We start from the raw sequence: 21,879 nt of genomic DNA, 5'->3' as shown, positions 1-21,879 counted from the left end.
TGTAGCTCCTCCCAGATAGTATTAAAAATCAGTTTCTAGATAGGCAATATGCTTTTTTTAAGTTGGTAGGAGGTGTGTGTGGAGCACAGGCGCAGGCTATGGTCTGTACCCATGTGTGCACATGGTCTGTGACTGCACTCATGCTCTGCATCAGAGCTGGGCGCTGTGACAGACCATCAGGATGCAGACTGGATGCTCTTATTCTCTGGCTCTTTCCAGAAAACTTTTCAATCTCTGGATCTGTGGCAAATCTACATAAGGTGACCGTGAACATGAAATGATTGTCCCCTTAGCTCTTTCCACTGCCATGATCTAGGAGAATCTGTGGCCACTTTGAGTGTATGGGCTTCTAGGAATAGAAATTGAAAAGTCACAATTTCTATTGTGAGAGAACTAATTGTTCTCTCTCTAAAATTACTGCCTGGTGATTTAGCTGTGTTTATATAAAAACACCTTATTCACATATTAGTTTTAAAATTCTGCTTTTCCTTTTATCCTTTTATGCCAGATTTATTGGGAGTAGGGCATTTTTGAGTCTTAACACATCTTCCTGAAAAAAATTATCTTCACTGTTGAGATAGAGCACTTTAAAAAAATTAGAGTTGTTAAAAATTGTACTGAGCTATAAAGTATTTCGATTAATTATCATCACATACCACTTAATATATCACTTTTTCCCCATTTTTAGTAGATTATAATTCTGCATAATGGTGGGATCTGTTGTTACATATTCATACAGGCACACACTATATTACTTTTGAAGAAAGTTTTGAAAGGCTTATTTATTCATGTAGCCTTTTAAATTGTGAGTTCACCTCTCCAATAATTATGAAATTTGTAATAAAATTTTCTTACTTTTAAATTGTTATTATCATCAATTCTATCAGGTAGCCTCTGTGACATCTAAGGGCTCTCAAACTGGCACTGATTGATGCCATTTCTGCCTTTTTTCTTCCCCAGTGCTTTCTGATTCAAAGTAAATTGAATGTTCAGCCAACCCTGGTACATGACACATTTTGTAAGGTCACAAACATGCAACCATATCTTTTTTTGAGGGATAATTTTGAGTAAAACAAAATCAGAAAAACTTTGCTTTAAGTTCAGATTGATAAGATGAAACCTGATTTCCAAACATCCCTATAAAACCAGGTTTCCACCCTGAAGCCAGCTGGCCTGGGTTTGAATCCCATCTCCCACAGTTACTGGCTCTTTGCTCTTGGGCCCTGGGCAAGAGCCTTTTGTGCTTTGTTTGTCTAAGGACCCCAGGAAGCAGCTTCTGAGCTGGAGGTGAATAACTGTAGTGAGGTGTGCTTTGTCACTGTCAGGAGGGGAGGAAGTGGAAGTAGGACTGCACACTGGGAGAGCTGAGCTGTGACACAGTCCCTATAAAGGCCTCCACTGACACACAGGGAGACCTGGAGCTGGGACAGCCCTGCGGAGTTGTCCCCAGTTGGGGCATGGAAGCCTGGCTTTTACTCTCCTGAGCTAATCAGTCGCTGGCTGGCCCTGGATGGAGGCGTGACTTTAGGATAGTTTCCTTTAGCCAAGATGGTACCCAAAGACAGCTGTGAGCTGTCCCTGTAGTGCCTCCTGCCACTGGAGGAACAACGGGGTGGTGAAAGAGTTATCCCTTTCTCGCAAGGTGGAACATGATGTTTAAATGGGTTAATATAAATAGAAGAATCAGATCAGTGTCTGACTCCCAGAAACTGACATGTGTTTCCTAAGCAAACTAAAATTAAAATAGTGGACCTCCTGTGTTTCATCTGCCATTGTCTTTTAACCAGACTGTTCTCTTAATGGTTTCTAGACTCTGTTTCCGAATATGCCAATTTCCCTTCTAATTCAGGGCCCTTATAGTTATCCCTGAAACATCTACCCTGGGTTCCACATTTTCCCAGGTCATGCAGGTAGGAGCCTTTGAGAATGGAGTCTGTAAGCCCCTTCCTGCTTTTGCCCCTCCACATAACCCAGGCCACTGATGCCATAGCCGGTCCTTTAACCTGTTACGTTGCATGGAACCTGCACAGAATATACTTCCAATAAATATTTGAAGAGTAAATGAGGCTTTGGGTAACGCCCCCGACCAGTGCAGGCAGCTAAACTAAAGATTGCTAAACTAAAGTGAATTTTCTGGGATACCAAATAAAACACAGACACACATTTTTACCTTTAAATCAAGCTTCAGGATGCCTCAAGCTCCCCAAATGGGAGAGCGAGGAAAGAGGCTGGTGAGAGAGAGCTAGCATGTTCAGAAGTGAGCTTTGATTGGGGGAACCCTCATTCTTTAGAAAGTTCCATCCAAAAAAGGTTAAGAGGGGCAGGGTTACAAGGACAGGTAAGGTAATTCGACCCCCGGGGCTGCAGGAGACCATGTCTATGCATGAAGACACATTCTTCTACTTCGAGGATGGGGCAGTGTCTTAGGCCACTATGAAAGTGACCATGTCACTATGAAAGTGACTGACAGGGCCTCTACTAATCACAGGAAGGAAAATGCAAGTCATTCAGCATGACAGCCCCCCACATTTGGGTTTTCTTGTCTGCTCAACAATGTGCCCATAGGTCAACATTCGTTGATTTTTCTCAAAAACAGAACATGTGTTTCTACAGAATCTCCACAGTGTGCCTCCATGAACGTGGGAGACCACCCTAGTGTGATGGCCAAATCTGTGTGTAAACTCAGCCAGGCTGTGGTGTCGGACTCATTTGACCAAACGCCTGTCAAGATGCAGCTGTGAAGATATTTTTCAGATGTGATTAGCTGATCAGTAGACTTTGAGTAACGCAGATTACCCTCCATTATGTGGGTGGGCTTTCTCCTGTCAATGGAAAGCCTTTAGAGTGAAGACTGAGGTGCCCTGAGGAAGGAATTCTGTCTCTAAATGGCCTTCGGACTCAGGACTGCCACTTCTGCTGGAGTTTCCAGCTCGCTGGCCTCCCTATTGACTGCAGACTTGCCATCCTTCACAATTCCATGAGCCAGTTCCTTAAGTTAATATCTCTGTATGAAAATCCTTTTTGTCCTCTTTCCCTGAGGAGTCCTAACATACCTGGGAACTCAGCGTTTTCTCAGGCTCTAGTTCCCAGCTTTTACGTAAGTTGCTGCCATGCCCACCTGGGAGTCCACGGCCCGACTTCTCAGCAGGCTGCAGAAGATGCCATCTCATCTGCTTATGCCTATTCCTCAATTGAGCCACCAAAGGGGAGCCTTGCTTTGCCTTTAGGGTTTGTACTTATGGGTTGTGAAAAACTAGGAATAGCCTGTTCTCCTTTTTGGGAGGGCCTCCTGGTTTGTCTCCTCACATGAGGTCAGTTGCACTTTCCTGGGGGAGGACACTGATCATTCTGCAGGGTGCATGTAAACATGGTGTCCCCCCCCTTGTATCTGTCACAGATGGTGTGGACACACTGTTTTCTGGCTTCTCTTAAAGCTCCTGACACAGCATGTCCCTTTCCCTCCACTTATATTTAGGACTGAGGCAGTATTTACATTTTAACTGCTTATGACGGGCACAGGAGCTGTGTCGGTAAGAGTCTTCAACAGGTCACCACCCTCTACAATTTGGAGCATGGTTAGTGATTTCATTATCTCATTAAATATAATATAAAATCAAGTTGGATAGAAAAAAATTCACAGAAGGTCAAAAGTGGCTTCTGGCAGTGAGAATCCACCATGAAAATTTATGATGCCCTGTGTGTATGACGTTGCCATGGTTTGATGCTAAAAGTAGGTGCACATAAAGAAGCCAAATCTCATTTCTATTTTTAAACCATGGACTTCCTCTAATACTTAAAATAGAGAAGAGACTAATGGCATACATGCAAAGGAAATATGGACACGGTGTAAGTCTTAGAGAGTTTATCAAGGTGAGGGAAAATGGCAGCTCGTCATTCATGGCTTTCATGAGAACACGTTGGAAGTGGTTCACGCTGCTCAATTCTGTGGACACTGGTCACAGTGTTGAGAGGCATACATGTGTTCCTGTGTCACGTGTTCATGGAGAGGGCTGCAGACGTGGGGCACAGACATTTGTTGTTCTTTTGTGTCCACTCACCCTACTTCTGGGTTCTTCCTGGTATTGCTGCTTGGCTGGTACTTATGCTGGGTGGGAATCTCAGAGAAAACTTGGGATCCTGTGGTTCATTCAGAGCTTAGCTACAGAGGGTGGGACAGGGTCAGGCCAGGATAGGGGAGCCATGCCAAGAGTGCTGAGAGCAACACTGAGGCAGAGGTGGCACCTCCAGTTCACACCAGGGGCTAGAGCTAAAGCAAGTTTGCAGTTGGAACGACTGCAGCAACAAAGCAACCCTTGTGGGCTAGAGTAGAACCAGAGTGCAAGGTCACCTCTTTAAGAGGTGACATTAGTAGGTAACTGAATGAATGAGGAAGTGGAAGAGAGAGGCAGACTTTCTTCATACAGAAGAACCCCAAACTATGTCAATACTCCGCTCTTAGGAGTTGAGAGTTTGGTCCTTTCGCCACCCACTTTCACTCTGTAAGGGTGGATTGAATTGAGTGACTTGCTTTCAAGAATAGAATGTAGAAAGGAAAAAAATAGTAACTCTCAGTGGGCAAACCTTGGAGACACTACAGTATCTGAGTGATCAAATTAACATCGTCAGTGAGAAGTCCTGCAGCCCCTGACGTGCCGAGAATGACACTTCTCACGGTGTTCTTCTAGCTCTTGGTGTAGTCTAAGAAAACCACCAGACAAATGTAAACCTGGGGTATCTCAAGATACTCCTCAAAACTCTCAAGGTCACGAAGACCAAGGAAAGACTGAGCAATTTCCCTAAGCCAGTGGAGACTCAGTAGATTTGATGGTTGAATACCACATGGTGCCCTGAATGGGATCCTGCAAGGGAACAAAGGTGTTACCTGGTGAAATGCAATGGAATCCAGAGTTTGGTTCATAGGAAGGTGTCAGTGTTGGTATTTAGTTTTTACAACTGTGCCATGGTAATACAAGATGCTGACACACAGAAAACCAGGTGAAGGATACATAACAGCTCTCCTTACTGTTTTTGTAACTCTTCTATAAATCCATAGCTTTCAAAAATGAACATTTTTAAAACTAAAACAAGTTTATGTAGGCTCCCAGGAAACAGGAGACAGCTGCTGGAGGAAATGTTCATAAGGCATTGTGACGGGGTCCCCTATGCAGGGGATCAGGCATAGCACCCGTAGGAGCTCACTGGATCCAGTTTCTCTGCTGAGGTTCTTTTTTTTTTTTTTTAAATATTTATTTGTTAGTTTTCAGCAGACACAACATCTTTGTTTGTATGTGGTGCTGAGGATCGAACCCAGGCCGCACGCATGCCAGGCGAGCGCGCTACCGCTTGAGCCACATCCCCAGCCCTCTGCTGAGGTTCTTTAAGATTCAAGTTCTGGGTTTGTTTTATACTGTTTTTAAAGCTCACTGATTTTTCTAGTCATCAAAGGGTGCTATGGTTTGAAGCTGTCCTCCAAATTCATGTGTTGGCAACTTAATTTTCAAGTAACAGTGTTGAGAGATGGGACCTATTTAAGAGGTGATGGGTCACAAGGGCTCTGCCCTGGAGAATGGCTTAATCAGGGGAGGAGTTAGTTACCAAGAGAGTGGCTTCTTGATATAAGGATGAGCTTGGCTGGCCCCCTTCCTCTTTCACTGGGGCGTGTTCTCTGTTCTCTTACCTGTCTACTTTACACAATGGGAAGATACAGCAGGAAGGCCCTTGTCAGATGTGGGCCCCTTGACCTTTAACTTCCCAGCAGCCAGAAGTAAAAAATAAGTGTTTGTTCTTTTTAAATTACCCAGTCTCAAGTGTTTGGTTATTGCAGCACAAAATGAATGAAGACAGAAAGGTTTTGTTTATAACTTGGAAGAAATGAGGCCACATATAGGACACCTTCAAGGTTGCTGTGTTATTTGGAACCCTGAAGTGGCCTAAGGAGATAAGCTGCATTGCTGAGAGTCACAGGTTGTTGGTGATGGTGGCAATAGGAAGGAACCGCATGTTACGTTATTGGAGGAATCTGCCCTTCAAGAGAAGCACTTGTGAGGTTTCTTAAGTTAAAGCCCTCTCCTTCCCACTTTTCAGATCAGGAAGGTACCCAGCTGTTCTTGCAGCAAATCCCTCAAAGGGACTGGTTCCACTTTGGAAATGCCTGGAGGCTGGAGGATGATGGTCTGGGAGCACAGTTCCCAAGCCCCAGTATCCGGCGGAGAAGTTCCATCAGCATGTGAGGATGTTTCATCCAAGGCTGGGTCAGCAGGTGGAGCTCACCCAGACCAGGCCACAATGTTGCCAGGTGGCCCATGGCAAAGACAGACTCGGAGGAGGCTTTCTGTCACCTGAACCACACCCTCAAAATGAATATGGAAATAATGATGAGCTATTAGAGTTGTTAAGCTGAAAAAATCTCCTTTCAGTTTAGCTTCTTTATAAAATAATGGGCAAACGTATAGACAAGAAGCTTCTTATCAGTTGCTACTCAAAGAATGAAAATTTTTAGCATTGACCTAAACAAAATGAATAAGCAAGATCAACAAGTAACCAAAGCATTACATAACCAACCCATCATTAAACAGAATTGCCCCATGTCACATTGTGTTTTTAAACTCAAGTGATAAGGTTTGTTTTGAGCTGTATGTCATACTCATTGAGACACTCCTATCTTTAGTATCCACAAAGACCTCTGTCTGTATGACTTCTGGACTTGGAGAATTTTCATTTCCTTATGCTTCTAAGAGTGGGGCAATTGGCCAGTGTCCTCTCACCTCTAGGGCTATTTGTTCTAAACTTCTTGGAACAAAAGATTCTCTGTCAAGAAACTTCACCCCTCACATACACATTCAGCCTTAGAAAAGAGCTTTCAGTAGAAAGCAAGCAGGAAGATCAGGCAGGAACAGGTGTGTTCTGTGGATAGCAGCTTGGCCCAACTGGGCACTCTGACACCCTGGGAAATTTGGTTTCTGCAGGTGTCTGAGCTCCTAAAGGAAATTTACGTAAGTTTTTTTCAGGGTGAGTGTGTGAATAGGAAAAAGATGGGAAGGAGGAGAAAAAGAAAGAAATTGACTTGTAGAAGAGGCACGTTAGCTATGTTTAAAGGACAGAAGGAGTGAGCGAGTGGGAACAAAGCCAGTCCCAGGTGACCAACAGGTCCTTTGAGAGGGAGTCACAGTCAGGTTTGTAGAGAGAAAATTCAGTGCAGTGAGATGGGTCTCAGTAATCACAGAACAAGACAAGAAAACAGATCTGTGATGCGGGGTGGCATGTGCATGAATCTCAGCACCTGCAATTTTCTTCTCCCCTTTCCTCAAGCTGTTGCCAAGCTGCCTCCTCTTCCACTCTTGTGTCCTGAGGCTCCTCCTACACTCTGCCTCCTGTCACTTCCTGCTCTACTTCTTCATTCACTATTATTTCACCCTTCTGGAGCCACACCACTGAATGGAACAGCCATCAGCATATTGTTGGCTTTACCTCCTCTTTCGATGGACTCTATCTCTCAGACATCACAGGCCAAAAATTAGCAGCCTGCAATGAACTTTTATTAAGAGACATAATATTTAATCAGAAAGCCAGAGGATGAAGTATTCCACCACAGAGATCACATGACAAGCTATCCCTGGAAAAGACCACAGCCCTTGGAGGCTGGTGAGCTTCCCCAGGGCTCTGCTGTCCCTTTTCTCTCCCACTTGTGTCTGACTTCTCCCAGGTCTCTGCCCTTCCTCACATCCTCCAGTCCTTACCTTTTCACTGTATACACTTGGCTTATCCAGCATCCCTCTGGTGGCTGTTGTACTCTGTCCACAGCATGATCTCCACAGAGCTTCACTTCAACGTCACTTCTTGGGGGAGTAGTTCAACCACAACAGGGCAGGTGAGACAATAGGTGTGACTTGGGCAAAACAGGAAAGGTGTGAAAAGGGATTTAGGGGCCAAACTGAGTAGTCTGTTGCAAGAATGTAGCTCCATGTGGGTCCCAACTGAGACCAAATTGTGTGATGACTGAGATGTGACAATTCAATACAAATGAATAAAATGCAAGTTCTGACAATGTAGGGTAAGAAAATGGGCATATATTGAGTTACCCTACAATGTTAGGCCTAGACAGGGGCACACCTGAGTGTGAAAGGAATTGTTAATAGTTATACCAGAACACAGGTGTAACTGGGAACTGTACAGACAGAACAGGGAAGGGGAGGGCACAGACCACCTTAGTTCATGATCTGTTGCTATCACAGAATACCATGGACTTGGCAACTTACAAGGAAAGAAATTGATTTAGTTCACACCTCTGGAGGCTTGGGAAGTCCAAGGGCATAGGACAGCATCTGGCCGGGGCCTTCATGTTGCACTATAACATGGTGGAAGGCAGAATGACAGGCAAGCATATGCAATAGAGAAAGCGGGAGTACAGACTCAGACTCGCTCTTATAAGAGCCCTCTCTCTCAATAACTAATGTACTCTGGTAATCACCAACCCCTCCACTGTCTGAGATTATCCCTGCAGGAGGGCTCCACCCTCTAGACCCAGTTGCCTCTGTTTAGGCCCTACCTCCAATGCTGGAATATAGGAGATACACCCAAAAAGAATGGAGGAGTTCAACAGAGCTTGGGGTGGGAAGCTTCAGAAGCTCAGTGAATTGGTTTTAGAGTGCTAGCTATTTTGGGATGAAAAGAACTTTGTGGGAAACACTCCATGTGCTAAGTTTTAAAAAAGGTAAAAAGATAAAATGGGTAACTGGGTTAAGTCTTATCTTAATTATTATGAGAAGAGACAGAGAAAAAGGTTTCCCACTTTCTCTTTTTTTTCTGGCTGACTGGCTAATCTAGGCCACTGTCATCAAACTGTTATTTTGTATGTGGGTTTCCATGAATTTAACAGTGGGGCTCCTTTGGGAAACTGAGGCCACTATTCAGTGCCCTGTACCCTTCTACACCTGATTAACTCTTCTTGGTTTGGTGGTGATTGTATCTTTTATATATTAAGTTTGGCATAACATTGTATTTAAAAGGGAAAACAACAACACACTTTGTATTGTTTTAAAAACCACTGATCCAGGGTAAATCTCAGTATGATTCCACCAACTGCAAAGCAAGAGAGAAGGTATCATTGCTCCCATAGTGATTATTAGTCAGATGGCATTATTGAATGGCATTGTTGATACCACATATGTATATGCAAAGTTAATCCTCTGATTTTTTTTTATCTTAGGGAAAAAGAACATTTTCTTTCTCTCAGTTTAAGAAATATGCTGGATTTGATACTAGTGCCACGCCTGCATTCTACTTGTATAATAAATACTCGGATTTTCATAAGAAACAAATTTTGGGTCAGTATCATTAGAAGACTTTGTCAGGCTGTAGGAAGGTGGAGAAGGAAAATTTTTATACTTTTGAGTAAAAATGCTGAAAATATAAATGTCCTGTGGGCTCTTCTTTCTCGCACCCTGTTGATGCCTTTTGTATTCTCCATCTCTTCAAGGAATTCTGGAAGTGTTTCTGAAACAGTTCCTAAGATTGTATTAGCCAATTAGCTCTTGCTGCTAATTTTCATTTTGTGTAATTTAGACAATTTTGGTACAGAATTAAAGCTCTTGAGCTATGCTGCCAAAGAAATAAAATGTAAATACATATATAATTTAAAAATTCAAGTATCCATGTTTTTTAAAAAACCAAAAAAGAAAGAGATGCAATTAATTTTCATAATTTAACCAATATATCCAAAATATTATCATTCAACATGTGGTCCATGTAAAATTAATTAATGAGATATTATCTTTCTTATTTTTCATACATGAAAAATTTTTCATACATGAATCTTAAAAATTCAGCATGTACTTTACACTTGAAGCACACCCCAGTTCGGAGTGGCCACATCTTAAGTGCTAAGTGGTTACAGGTGATTAGTGGCCATCATCTTGGGTGGTGCAGCTCAGGAATATTTTGTAGCACTAAATGCTAATAGAAAAAATTTATTGGGAAGTGACAAAAATTCTCCTTGATTAGACTCTAGTCAGGCTCCTCTGAGATTCTTTTCAATAGGGCTATGTGCAAACAAGCTCTCAAAAGCCCAATTTTAGAAAGAATCCTATCGTGTTGGTTTAGCAAAAATCCCTTCTTGTCAATATTTGATCCTTCCTCAGTATCTGACCAAGTTCCTCATCCTGTTAATTCCCCAGATGATGTTTAATCACCCCAGCCTCCTTTCAAGACTTTTTTTGTTGGTTTAACTGAATACCTCAGGCTGAGTAATTTATAAAAAATAGAGGTTTATTGATCATGGCTCTGGGCCTGAGAAGTTCAAGAGCATGACACTGGCATCTGATGAAGGAATTTCTTGCTGCGTCATAACATGGAGGAGGGTATTACATGATCAGCCAGAACCAGTATGCTAGTTCATGTCTCTCTTCTAATAAAGCCACTAATGCCACCATGTGGGCCCTACCCTGATGTCTTTGATCTTAATAACAACCCAAAAGTCTAGTCAACAAATTCGACATATGAATTTGAAAACTTTGGTAGTACACCTTCTAACCTTAGCACCGACCTCATAATGGTTTTCCATACATCAACACTTGAGCCTTCTTGCTCCACAGCTGCCAGCCAGCAGGATTCCTTCTGGACTCCCTCAGCCTCAGCCACCTTACTTTTTGGCTATACGTCCCCACATTCCTGGCTATAGAATTCAAACTAGTTTCCCTTCTGCTGAAAAAGCCCTATGGTGTCATGTCTCGGTTGCTTGCTTCTCCGTTCTTCAAAAATTTTTCTTCTCCAAGGACATGGGCATGGCCTAGCAGACTAAGTTAAAGGATGATCTGGGTGTGGATTCTGCAGCCACCACTTCCTGAGTGGGTGAATTTGGGTGAGGTGCTCAACCTGTCCCTTCGATCAGGGACTCCCTAGCTTACAGGGATCTTGCCTGTTGCACACCAAGCACTTTGTGTTGAACAAATGACAAGCATTGGAGTGCTGCTGTTTTTGTTATTTTTGGTATTATGAAGGTTCTCTGTCAATGTCTACTGGTTGAGTGATGGGTTGGTAGGTTACTTCAAATTCTGAGTAGTGGTCAGTTGGTCAAACTTTCTAAAAAAGGCCTCTAGGGGAACATTAGTTGAAAATCCCTGATATCAGTATATTAAGAGTTAACAAACTCTGCTACCACCCACAGATCCTGAGTAGGCCTTGCATGTTCTGGGCCTGACTCCCCTCAGGGCTGTACCTCAGGGTAGGATGTGAGGTGGCTGCAGAGGCCCTTGTTCTCACAGAGCGAGTCAGTGACTCTTAATCCAGTGTTCACAGCCATCAGGACTGTAGTCCATGGGATCAAAACCTAACAATAGAGACTAGCTCAAGAAGGTGGGAACCTCTCAAAAAGGTCATGCAGTAGCCAGCAAAGCCAGCAGCTAGAGCCAGGTGTGCCACAGGGTGAGAGCAGATGTCTTTCCTTTACACTTGAAGCACACCCCAGTTCAGAGTAGTCTTCCTGTTGGATGTGGGTATCCTGGGGTGTTTATAGCTGAGTCAGGGAGGTTCAATCTATCCTCAAGGCCCTGTCCATTCTCATCTCCCCTCAGAGGCTGCAACTAGGTGAGCTCTGAGTGTACTTGTGCAACATGCTTTGTGTGGCCTGAACCTGGGGCCTGGTCACAGACACCTGTCTTCAAGGGGATCTCCAGGAACTTCATGTAGGCATAGGTTTGGATAAGAGCAGGTCTAGAGGATTCTTAGTCATCTCTGCTCCTCAGTGCTCAGGATTCCCAGGCCTGTCTCTTACAATCAAGGGGATGTCCTAGAGTTTGGCTTCGATCAGGCTGCCAGCCAGCAGGGCCCCTTCTGGAACTCTTTCAGCAGTCACTGTTTTTATTGGAGATTGAACCCAGGTCCTAATCAAGCATACTGTATGTACCCTGAAATGCATCCCCCAGTTCCCACCCCTTTTTATTTTGAGTTTCCCAGGCTGGTTTGAACTGGTAGTCCTCCTGCCTCAACCTCCAAGTCACAGGGACTACAGGCATATGTCACTGCACCTGGCCAGAATTCTTGAATAGGTTCCCCCTGGGCTTGAATACCTTGAACATCTTTCCTCCTTTAATTTCCTACACTTTTATCTCAGATCTGCCCTCTGTGGCCCTGTATGATTGAATCATTCTTTAGCAGGAGCCACTTTAAATATTTGAGTAGAGCTCCTGTGTCACTACTATCTTTTCTCTAAGTTCTTCTTATGACAATTATTAACTTTGTGATTTAATTCTCTGTTCTAGATCTTTTCTATAGCAGACACCTTAAAAACAACCAAACCAAATGAAACCAAAAGCTCCATCGACTACTAGGATTGTTGTCAGGAATCAATCTTACCATGTGGGGATCAGGCAAAGGGGGCATCCATCCTTTCATTCACACACAGAGGTTGATCTCACCTTATGACCTGAGGTGGAAGCCTGTGCCCTTTTCTTTCTTTCCTTTTAAAATATTTTTTTCAGTTGTTGATGGACCTTTATTTATTTTATGTGATGCTGAGGATCGAACCCAGTGCCTCACATATGCAGGCAAGTGCACTACCACTGAGCTACAACTCCAGTTCTCCTTTTTGTTTTAATAGTCATTGCTTGTATTTGGGGGGAAATCGTTTAGTTAGGATTAATTTGGGGCACGAGTACAGTAGTCCTCTCTTATCTGTGGGGAATACACTCTGAGACCACAATGGATTCTTGAAGCTGAGAGTAGTGCTGGACCTTGTGTGCTCTACTTTTTTTTTTAATGTATATATGTACCAGTGATAAAGCTTAATTTATAAACTAGGTGTAGTAAGAGATTGATGACAATAACTTACCCTGGATCTTATCGACCTGAACATATAATTCTTTCTTCCACTCTTCTTATTAGATCAAGAACTTTCCCCTTTCCCCTTAAGGGAAGCACTTTGCCACTTCTTTGGCATATCTGGAATGCCACCATCTCTACTCTCATGCCCTGGGGCCACTATTAAGTGAAACAAGGGAACATAGTCCCTGCAGATGCCTCAAGAGTCCATCTGATGACCAGGACGGTTCTTGAGTGGGTAATGGGCAGGTGGTGTACACAGCATGGACACACTGGAGCAAGCTTTGGTTCAGGTCGTGCGTGGGACAGGGCAAGACAGGACAGTATGAGATAAAACTTATGTTATTTATTTTTTGAATTCTTCATTTAATATTTCTGGCCCATGGTTAAACTCAGGTAACTGAAACCATGAAAAGCAAAACTGTGGCTAAGGCAGGACTACTGTAATGGATCAAAATAACAGTGACATGAGTGACCTTATCTCTCTCTCACCTGCAAGCTCAGAGGTAGAATGTGTCTGTGACTGATGACTATCCTCAACATCTGTCATCCCCAGGCTTCTTTTTTCTTGAGCTCTGCCATCTTGGTTTCCATCACACAAGTCACCTCTTCCCCAAAGTAGCTTCTGGGGATCCAGCCATCATGTTTGCATTCTATATATCAGGAAAATGGAAGAGGTGAAGGGGATGAATCAGGCATTCTTTAAGGAAGATTCTTGGAGTTGCCTAATGTTTCCCACATCCCTTCAGTCAAAATTCAATGTCAAGGCCTTACTTGGCTCAAACAAGGCTGAGAAATCTAGTCTTTATTCTGGAAGACCACACATACAGCTAAAACCTGAGATTTCTGTTAACTGGCAAAATTGGGAAGGGATATGAGGTGATACCCTGTCTGTACAATAGCATAAGCAGTTAGTTGACTCTTCATTGTTCATATTGCTCTTTGACTTGTAAGAGAAGGGGAGGGTCCATCCTAGTGTCTTCATAGAAAGTTCTAGATTGTAGAAAAGATAGAAACAAAACTTCTTAGGCCATGATTGTGTGAAGAGGAAAAGGACATCACAAAAAGGAGACATTTAGCTTTGAAATGGCAGTGATTTTTCTTAGACTGTGCTCTATGATAAAATTGCAAAGAAAGATTTTAAAATTCCATTTAAAGTACATTACCAAAATCAAATGCACACTGATTTGTTAAGTGTGGACACAAAAAAGTCACGGAAGTGTGTGCACGTGGGCTTTGGCTAGAGTGTGTGGGCTCTGCTGCATCTTTGCCTAGAGGAGGGAAAGAACACTCAGTCAAGGGATGGTGAACCTGGAGACTGCTGGCTGTCACCAGCGGGATGCCTAACTTTGCTGGGCCACAGTCTCAGCTCTGAATATCTGGGTGATAGCTTCAGTGGGCTTCAGGGCTTTTAAAATTCTGAATGTCCACTAGATATCAGGTCAACAATGGTGAGGAAACCCTTAGAACCTTAGTCCCCAGCAGTTTTGGAAGGCCATGTCTGTGTGCGCAAGTCATGTGTGCAGCCTGGTGGGAACATGCTCAGTCATGCAGCTACACTCGGGTGTTTGTTACCCATGTTGTCCTTCCTTTCCACCTTGTCCTTGTGAATGTCACAGCTATATATAAGGGAGAATTTGTAGTTAGAGCAAGCGATTTTAAAATGTGTGGAGTACTGAATGGTTCATGGTGATGGTACAACTTCATCAGTTACCAAACTTATCAATAAATGACAATTCAGGGGACTGGGGCTGTGGCTCAGCAGTAAAGTGCTCATCTAGTACGTGGGAGACCCTGGGTTTGATCCTCAGCACCACATAAAAATAAATAAAATAAAGGTATTGTGTCCAACTATAACTAAAAAATAAATATTTAAAAATAAAGAAACAAATAACAATTCAGTTTGTATTATCTAAGAGCTAAGTTTCATTTAGATTCAAAAAGTGGTAAAAATTAGAGCTTAAGAGAAACACAAGATAAAATTAAGGGGATATGATCAGACAGAGAGATAATACAATTAGTATTTTGTGCTGTTAAGGTTAAATGCAAGTGTCAAGATGTTATCATGGATAATATTTTCAGTATTTCATTTTTTAAAAAATTCTTCAAACCCCTGGGATTTCTAACAACATAGAACATTGCTTTGTTTCTAGGAGGCTCTGCCTGCTCTGCCCCCATCTGCAGAACTGTATGACTGTTTCCTTTCAAGGTCTCTGTATCTGGGTTCTACAGCTGAGTACATGAACCCATAGGACCTAGGCTTTGAAGTGTCTAAAGTATTAGGTCTTGTATGAAATATGAAATCATTTAGACAAATCTCTAATTGTGATGTGCACACCTCACAAAATGGCTAGCATTTTCCAAAATAAAGCAGATAACTATATTATTTGTTGTGATGTTTCGATTCTTTAAATGATCAAGAAAACCACTTTGAGGAATATAACATGTAAAATACAGTTAAGAGAAGTATTGTGCTAGGTTTAGCAATAATATGAAAAAGTGAAAAAGTATATTATTTCCTAATAACTAGGTCTTGCTTTCCTAGTTTCCTAGGAAACATTCCTTCCCTAATGTTTCCCAGTCAGAGAAAGAGAAATGGTTACTTACAAGGTGTTTGTTGAATCTTTCAGGTTGATTCCTAAAAGCATCTCAGTAATATCTTTACTGGCTTTTTGGAAGCAAGAAGCTTTGAAGTGTTTTTTTTTTTAATTTTTTTTTTTTAACTTTAGTCTTTAAAAAAGTCAGCACAGGAGAGTGGCAGTGATTTGAGAGCCCCCATGCAGTGTGGAGGCAAGTTAGACAAACACCCGGACCCGCAGCCTTTTTGTGCTCTGTGTCCAGCTGCCCCTGACCACTGGGCAAGCTTTGGGGGAGAAGACACTGTGTCCACACAGCCACATAGGCTAGGATCCCTGCTCATCCTAAGTTGAGCGATCTAAATGACCCAAAGAAAGGTTTTCTTGCAAAACAATATCCCCTCAAACCCAATTGCTCAATGGACTTTGCTTTCTCTTTTTTGAGTCAGGGACTGTTTTGCTGAGTGACCAGGCACTTCAAGCTACCAAGTGTCTGTGGTCTCACAGGTACAGCCCATTTCTCTCTATGCTCTCCAACTCCCTCCTGTGACTTGAAGGAGGAGATCTGATAGCTCAGGGTGAAGTTGCAACCGCCTGGCAGCTGCTCTACCTTTGGTGGGTGCCCAGTCACACCAGGAAAAAAAAAAAAAGAAAGGGCAGGCTGGCCTCAGTGAAGTCATCCTGTAAGGGTGGTGACACCTCCTCACACGACTGTGGGGAAAATGCTGGGTGCCGGCAGCGCTTGCTCCCAGCTGCCTGTCAAGTACTGGGAGTAAGAGGTGACCTCTTTATTTTTAGAAAGGGGCTGTCATAATAACCCCGCGCTTAGCTTCATTCAAGGCAGGTGGCAGCATTTTGGAAGTTTGTAAACACCAACTTTCGGAGTAAGGGAGGAGTGCTTTTTTTCCCCCCCGAAAAGGAAAGATCTTCACTCCTGGGGCTTTTCTCCTTGGACCCTCAGAGTTATTCTGGAAAAGACCCTGTTGTTCAGCTTCCCTGCTGTGGCAAGCAGGTGTGACAGCTGGGCCATGCTAAAAAGGGCTGAAATGCCTGAAGATGAGGACTTTAGACCAGGCAAAAGGTAATTACAATTTATACTTACTTTACCTGGGGTGTTTTGTTTGCTATTTTTGGTCTTAAAAATGTTATGATTAGTTTTAAAAGGGCTTTAAAAAATTAGGAATTCCATTCCTTGATTCCAGGAAACTGAATTTTCTTTGGAATGTACTGGCCCTAATGAGACAAAATTAACTTAACGTCCTCTTAGAAAAAAGTACAAAGAAGGGATGAATGGCCTGAAATTAAAAAAAAAAAAAAAAAAAAAATGGTTTTCCAGGATACAAAGTAAAGTCTACTTGAGTTTTTCTATGTTTCATTTTTAAATTGAGATGATAGCTATTGGAAATCTAAGCTTATGAATAGTTTTTTCAATATGTGCATTTTAAAAACTTGTTGGGCAGTTTTAAGGGTTAAATATTGGGCCGATTTTACAATTTTTATATTTCAAAACAATTTTTTAACCACAAATTTTTATTTTTGGAGGTGTGATAGGTTGGGCCTGTGCATACTACATTAATTTTATCAATTTTTAAAAAAAATATTATTAATATCTACTTCTAAGAAGTGGGGAACATAGAGGGGAAAAGATGCAGACATTAATTCCTACTAATCTGAGTCTAACTGTGCTCAAGTGGAAAGTCTCTGTTTTATCTCCATTACTGGTAACAAAACTTGTATAAATCAGGTAGAAGTTTTCAATGGAATTCTAGTTGGGGTAATTGACCTTTGGATATAAAGAAGTAGAAAGGAACTTAGAAAGGGATCATTGATAATTTTATTACCAAATAAAGTAAGTGGGAAACTGGTAACCCTCTAAGAACAAGAGTACCAAACTGTATTTTTGAAAGCCATGGTCATGGGGTGGTTTGAGTATAGTGATAATAATCAATCATAATAGCATCCTTAAAAGTTACCTTTCCTCTTTAGTTTTCTATTTTCTTCCAAATTCTCTCAGCAAATGAAAAGAGACATTAGGTTGACATTTAATTCAACAATGAAAAAACTTTATAAATAAAATGAGACATTAAATCAAGTACTTGAAGATGACCTTTATAAAAAGTGCCTGGAGAGGTATACGATTAGCCAACTAATTAAGAAAACATTTTCAGAGAAGGTCAAACGTTGGTTTCCAGGTGATGGGTAGTTCCTGGGTCATGGCATGGGTATATCCCCTCCTGCACAGCTTTACATTTCTGAAAGCAACACTTTCTCTTTTCTCGCGGTACCTGGGCATCCCCACCACCTCTCTGTGTACAGTTTTGCACACAGTAGGCTTTTTATACACATATTTGTTGGATGAGATATATTTATAAGCTATTTTACACCTGTAGTATCTATCTGGGGCACCTGATCCCTTTAGGATTGAAGAGGGAGAGATTTGGCAGAAATGTAATAATGGGTTGCTTTAATGAAATGCAACATTAATAATTAAAAAGTAATTAATTGTTGATAGTAAATTATTTTGAACTAACAGTTTTGGGTGTCAACTAAGCAATTTTTTTTCTAAGTAAGTTTTACTGGGTAAAAAGAATAAACATATAAAGAGGAAAGTATATAAATATGTACAGAGACATAAATATGTATTAGACACACATAGAATTATTATCACTAATAATATATTTGAGGGAAAGTGGAAGTTCCCTCTTACTCCTTTGAGGTAGCATACCTCTGTCCCCCTTTTTTTATTTTGATGGGATAACTTCCAGTTCTTAACAGTTGGTGGTTTTTATACTTGGCTTTACCTCATATATTTGTTTGTTTTCCTATCTGTTCAGAAAGAAAGGGCATTCTGGATGGGGGAAAGTTTAGAAGCAAGTTATAAATATTTGCAATTGAGAGTGAATTTTACTCCTGATAAATTTAAGATTAAATGCCTGAGGACAAGTCCTTTAGTGCCATGTCTAAAAGAGAAATTGCTATTATAAGTCATGAATCTGTTGACAAAACGCGTTCTCAGGACTTGATTGCAGCAGGTTCTAATTGACTATCACATTAAGGCTTATTCATGTTACTTGGGTCTCATTTTTTGGAATGTGGTGTCCAAGGGTTGCTCTATAACTACCAGTGAGATAAATCTGAGTTTGGTCTTTTTAAAAAATCAGTGGAATACGAATGATGGGAAACCTCATTATTGTACTGGGGTATGCACTTCAGGCATCCCTGGTGCCCACTGCTTGGTTTTCTCCTGGCCGAGCCTATGGCTCCAAGGTGCCATTTTATATTCATCATATGGACAACAGGGAGGGGGCAGGCAGGGGAGAGACCCTCCTCCCTGTCTTTTGTCTTCTGAAACTAATGAGCCTGCTTGGTAAGAACCTGAGGATTGTGCCATTTCCAAGGTCAAGAGCTGAAGGGAAAGGGCAAGAAAGCCATGCTGAGCAGGCTCAGAAAGGCACAGACCCAAGAGGAAGCACTGGGGCCAAAGAAGAAGAAACAAACAACCCAACGCAGCAACTAGGAAAGCAGACAAGATCAAGAAATAGGAGGAAAATTATACCCTGGCCTGATGCCTGGCTTGAGAGTGGCTCTATGTCCTACTTCATTTGGTGTTGTACCTTGGAGCAGCAGCAGATGGCTTTCTGAGAGGCCTTGATAGCCTGAGTGAGAAGGCTGTGGGTGGGTGGCACATTACCTGTGACATTCCTTATTCCAGATATCAAGAGGGAGGTGGACCAGCATTAGGACTGAGCTCTTAATGTGGCTGTCCTGGAAGCACTTTCATAGCAGATGACTATGTTCACCCAATGGTCTGTTCACTGGGTATTATCAGGCTCTGAATCTAAGCCAGTTGCTGTGTAGATGATAGGGTCATGGGTTAGGTCCCTGCTGTCATGGAAATGCAGCCGGAGTTGGGGAGACAGGCCACAAAGTAGAAAACTAGTAAATGAGAGTACTTCAGATGGTAAAGATTGAGGAAATGAAATTTAAAATGGTAATGTGGAGAGTACCTGGTATATGTGGGGGCTGGAGCCAGGCAGGTACAAAGCAAAATGGTGGTAGTTCGGGGCTGTGTGATACACTGATATTCAAGTTGTCATATAATAAGGACTTAGGAGTTTGTTTGAAAAGGCTCTACAATTGTAACTTTGCGACGCTAATTTCAGTGCTCTGGAGTGGTAAGGTGGTCAAGTATAGACTCCAAACTTAGGAGTGTGGTTCCAAGAAGTGCTTGGAACCAGAAGGGTTTTAGATTTTGGCTGTTTTCAGTTCTGAAATATTTGCATGTACATGAGGAAATGTTTGGGGATAGGAACCAAGTCTAAACACAAAATTCATTTTAGAAAGCAAATCTGAGCACAGAATTCATTTATGCTTCATATCCATTTTATACACATAGGCTGAAATAAGTTTTACAGGATATTTGTAGCATGACTGTGTTTTGATTGTGACTTATCACAAATGAGGTCAAGTGTGCAAGTTTCCACGTGTGACATCCTGTTATTACTTAAAATACTTTGGATTTTGGAGCATTTCAGGTTTCAGATTTTCAATTTAGGAGTGCTCAAATTGTTTTTGTTTCTGGATACATGAAGGGTTTTTGTATTTAGAAAAACCAAAGCAATTGCATTGAATTTTATTCCCTGAAGGTTTCAAAGAAACTTTCAGTATAAACATGTTCTGTAACACAGATGTTTTATTAATTCAGATTGGCTACATTATGGGATTAATTTAAATTGCTGGTGAGGCCTGTCCTTTGATAATATCATTTCTTTACAGTGCAGGGTGAGAGTAGAATTGCCTCACATGAACACATGAGCAGGGAGCCCCAGCTCAAGCTTTGCACACCTTTGCCTTGGGTTAAGCGGATTCCTGTGAGCACATGTATTCATGTTTTATGTATCTGAAAAGTCTCTATGCTGCCTTGTTGTGGAAATAGACACAGAGAAAACAGATAAACAAAGGCCACATAGCCATTGAGTGAAGGAGTTAGGATTTGAAGGATTTGCCTTAGACACATGTATAATCATTGTGTGGTGAAGATGCTCTAGGGTGGGTTAACATTCAGAAGCAAGGCTGGTGTGGGCTCAGAAAGGTCAGGTATAGTTAGTACACTGGAAGAAAAGGGACTGGCTGGAGATAAGTGGGAGGGGTACACACAAGCCTCTCATTTGAGCTCTGTTGGAGTGGGGTGCTGGTAAAGCTTCAACAGCCAGCTCTATGGAGGAGGGAAGTCCTGATCTGTATGTACCACTGGCTGATTCTTGTGCTGTAACTCCTTGCACTGTGGTTGATTTCAAGCTACCTATATGAGATCACTGAAAGTAGCATTGGAAAGAGAATTGCAGTATTGGCTCTCATGAGCCTGTGGAGGTCAGCCTTTCTATACAAGTGATTGTAGGCCAAGATAAGAGAGCTAGCATTCAGTTCTAAAATGCTATGTCTTCTTTATTTATGTGTCTCTAAACCATCTGTTAGTCAGCTTCCCATAGATTTGACAGAATACCTGAAAAAATCAATCTAGAGGAGGAAAGATTCATTTTGGCTTCATAGATTTTAGTCCATATCTGGCTGATATCATTGCTTCTTGGCCTATGATGAGGCAGGACATCGTGGTGGAATGGGATGGTGGAACAAAGGTGATCACATCATGGCAGTTAGGAAGCAGCAGGTGGGGTGGGTGGCAGAGATTGAGGTGGACAGAGGAGGAGAAGAAGGGGCCAGGGAAAAGATATCATCCAAAGGGGAAGGGGAGTGTCCTAAGGACCTATTCCATTTAACTAGGTCACACTTCTTTCAATATCCACCACTTCCTAGTAGTACCCTTAGCTATGAGTCCATCAATGGATTACTCCATAATACTATCATAAGCATTCAATAAAGGTTTGTTGAAGGAATTAATGATTATTTTTCTTCCCCTTTCTCACATAGTCATGGGAAATGTCTATCAGGAATGGAAATTGTTTATCACTTTTGAAATCCTACTTCGAGCCAGCTGGGTTAATATTTGAAACTGATTAAGAACATGTAGAACAATGTGATCTGTCCTTGTTGCAAAGAGAGTTTGTTTTGCGTGAGCTATTTCACTCACGGTTAATATGCACATTGCTTCCTAAACCTCTGCAGCTCCCAGGAAGTTCTGGGTGCACACACCCTTGGTAGAACCAATCTCTGACCTATAAGCACAGGGCACCTGATTCTTTGCTGCCTTCCTAAGACTGTGATGCAGGTGTCTTTAGCGGGGGTGCTGCAGCTCTTGAGTGGTGGGCTGTGGGGAGGTGTACTCTGGTGACTGATAGAACAAAACACAAATATGTGGGCATTCCCTAACCCCCTGCCTCTTGGCCTTTTATGGAAAATTGGTGCCTGAATCCATTTGTTTTTTTGCTACTTCTCAATACTGTGCTGATCTGGGTCCTGCAGAAGGCACAGGGGTGTGAAGGTTTGGCCAAGGGGTATCCCATACTCTCATTCATCCCAAACAATTTTCCCA

The 21,879-nt window shown here is 42.1% G+C and overlaps 1 protein-coding gene across 2 annotated transcripts in view; it reads left to right on the top strand.

The window, feature by feature from the left end:
• Positions 1-21,879, top strand: part of Retreg1 (reticulophagy regulator 1) — a 132,035-nt gene that overhangs the window by 81,065 nt on the left and 29,091 nt on the right. The window contains exon 1 of one of the 2 annotated variants that reach the window (XM_076856169.2): positions 16,151-16,470. The exons of the other annotated variant lie outside the window; for it this stretch is intronic. Within the exon in view, the coding sequence (XP_076712284.1) occupies positions 16,418-16,470 (53 nt within the window). The 5' untranslated portion in view covers positions 16,151-16,417. Of the gene's footprint in view, positions 1-16,150; positions 16,471-21,879 lie in introns of those variants that run through there. 2 annotated transcript variants of the gene reach the window in all.

The sequence above is a fragment of the Callospermophilus lateralis genome, chromosome 5 (assembly GCF_048772815.1).
Source record: "Callospermophilus lateralis isolate mCalLat2 chromosome 5, mCalLat2.hap1, whole genome shotgun sequence".
NCBI classification, from domain to species: Eukaryota; Metazoa; Chordata; class Mammalia; order Rodentia; family Sciuridae; genus Callospermophilus; species Callospermophilus lateralis.
The sequence above is the reverse complement of the archived record's forward strand: the minus strand, read 5'-3'. Positions and strand labels throughout refer to the sequence as shown.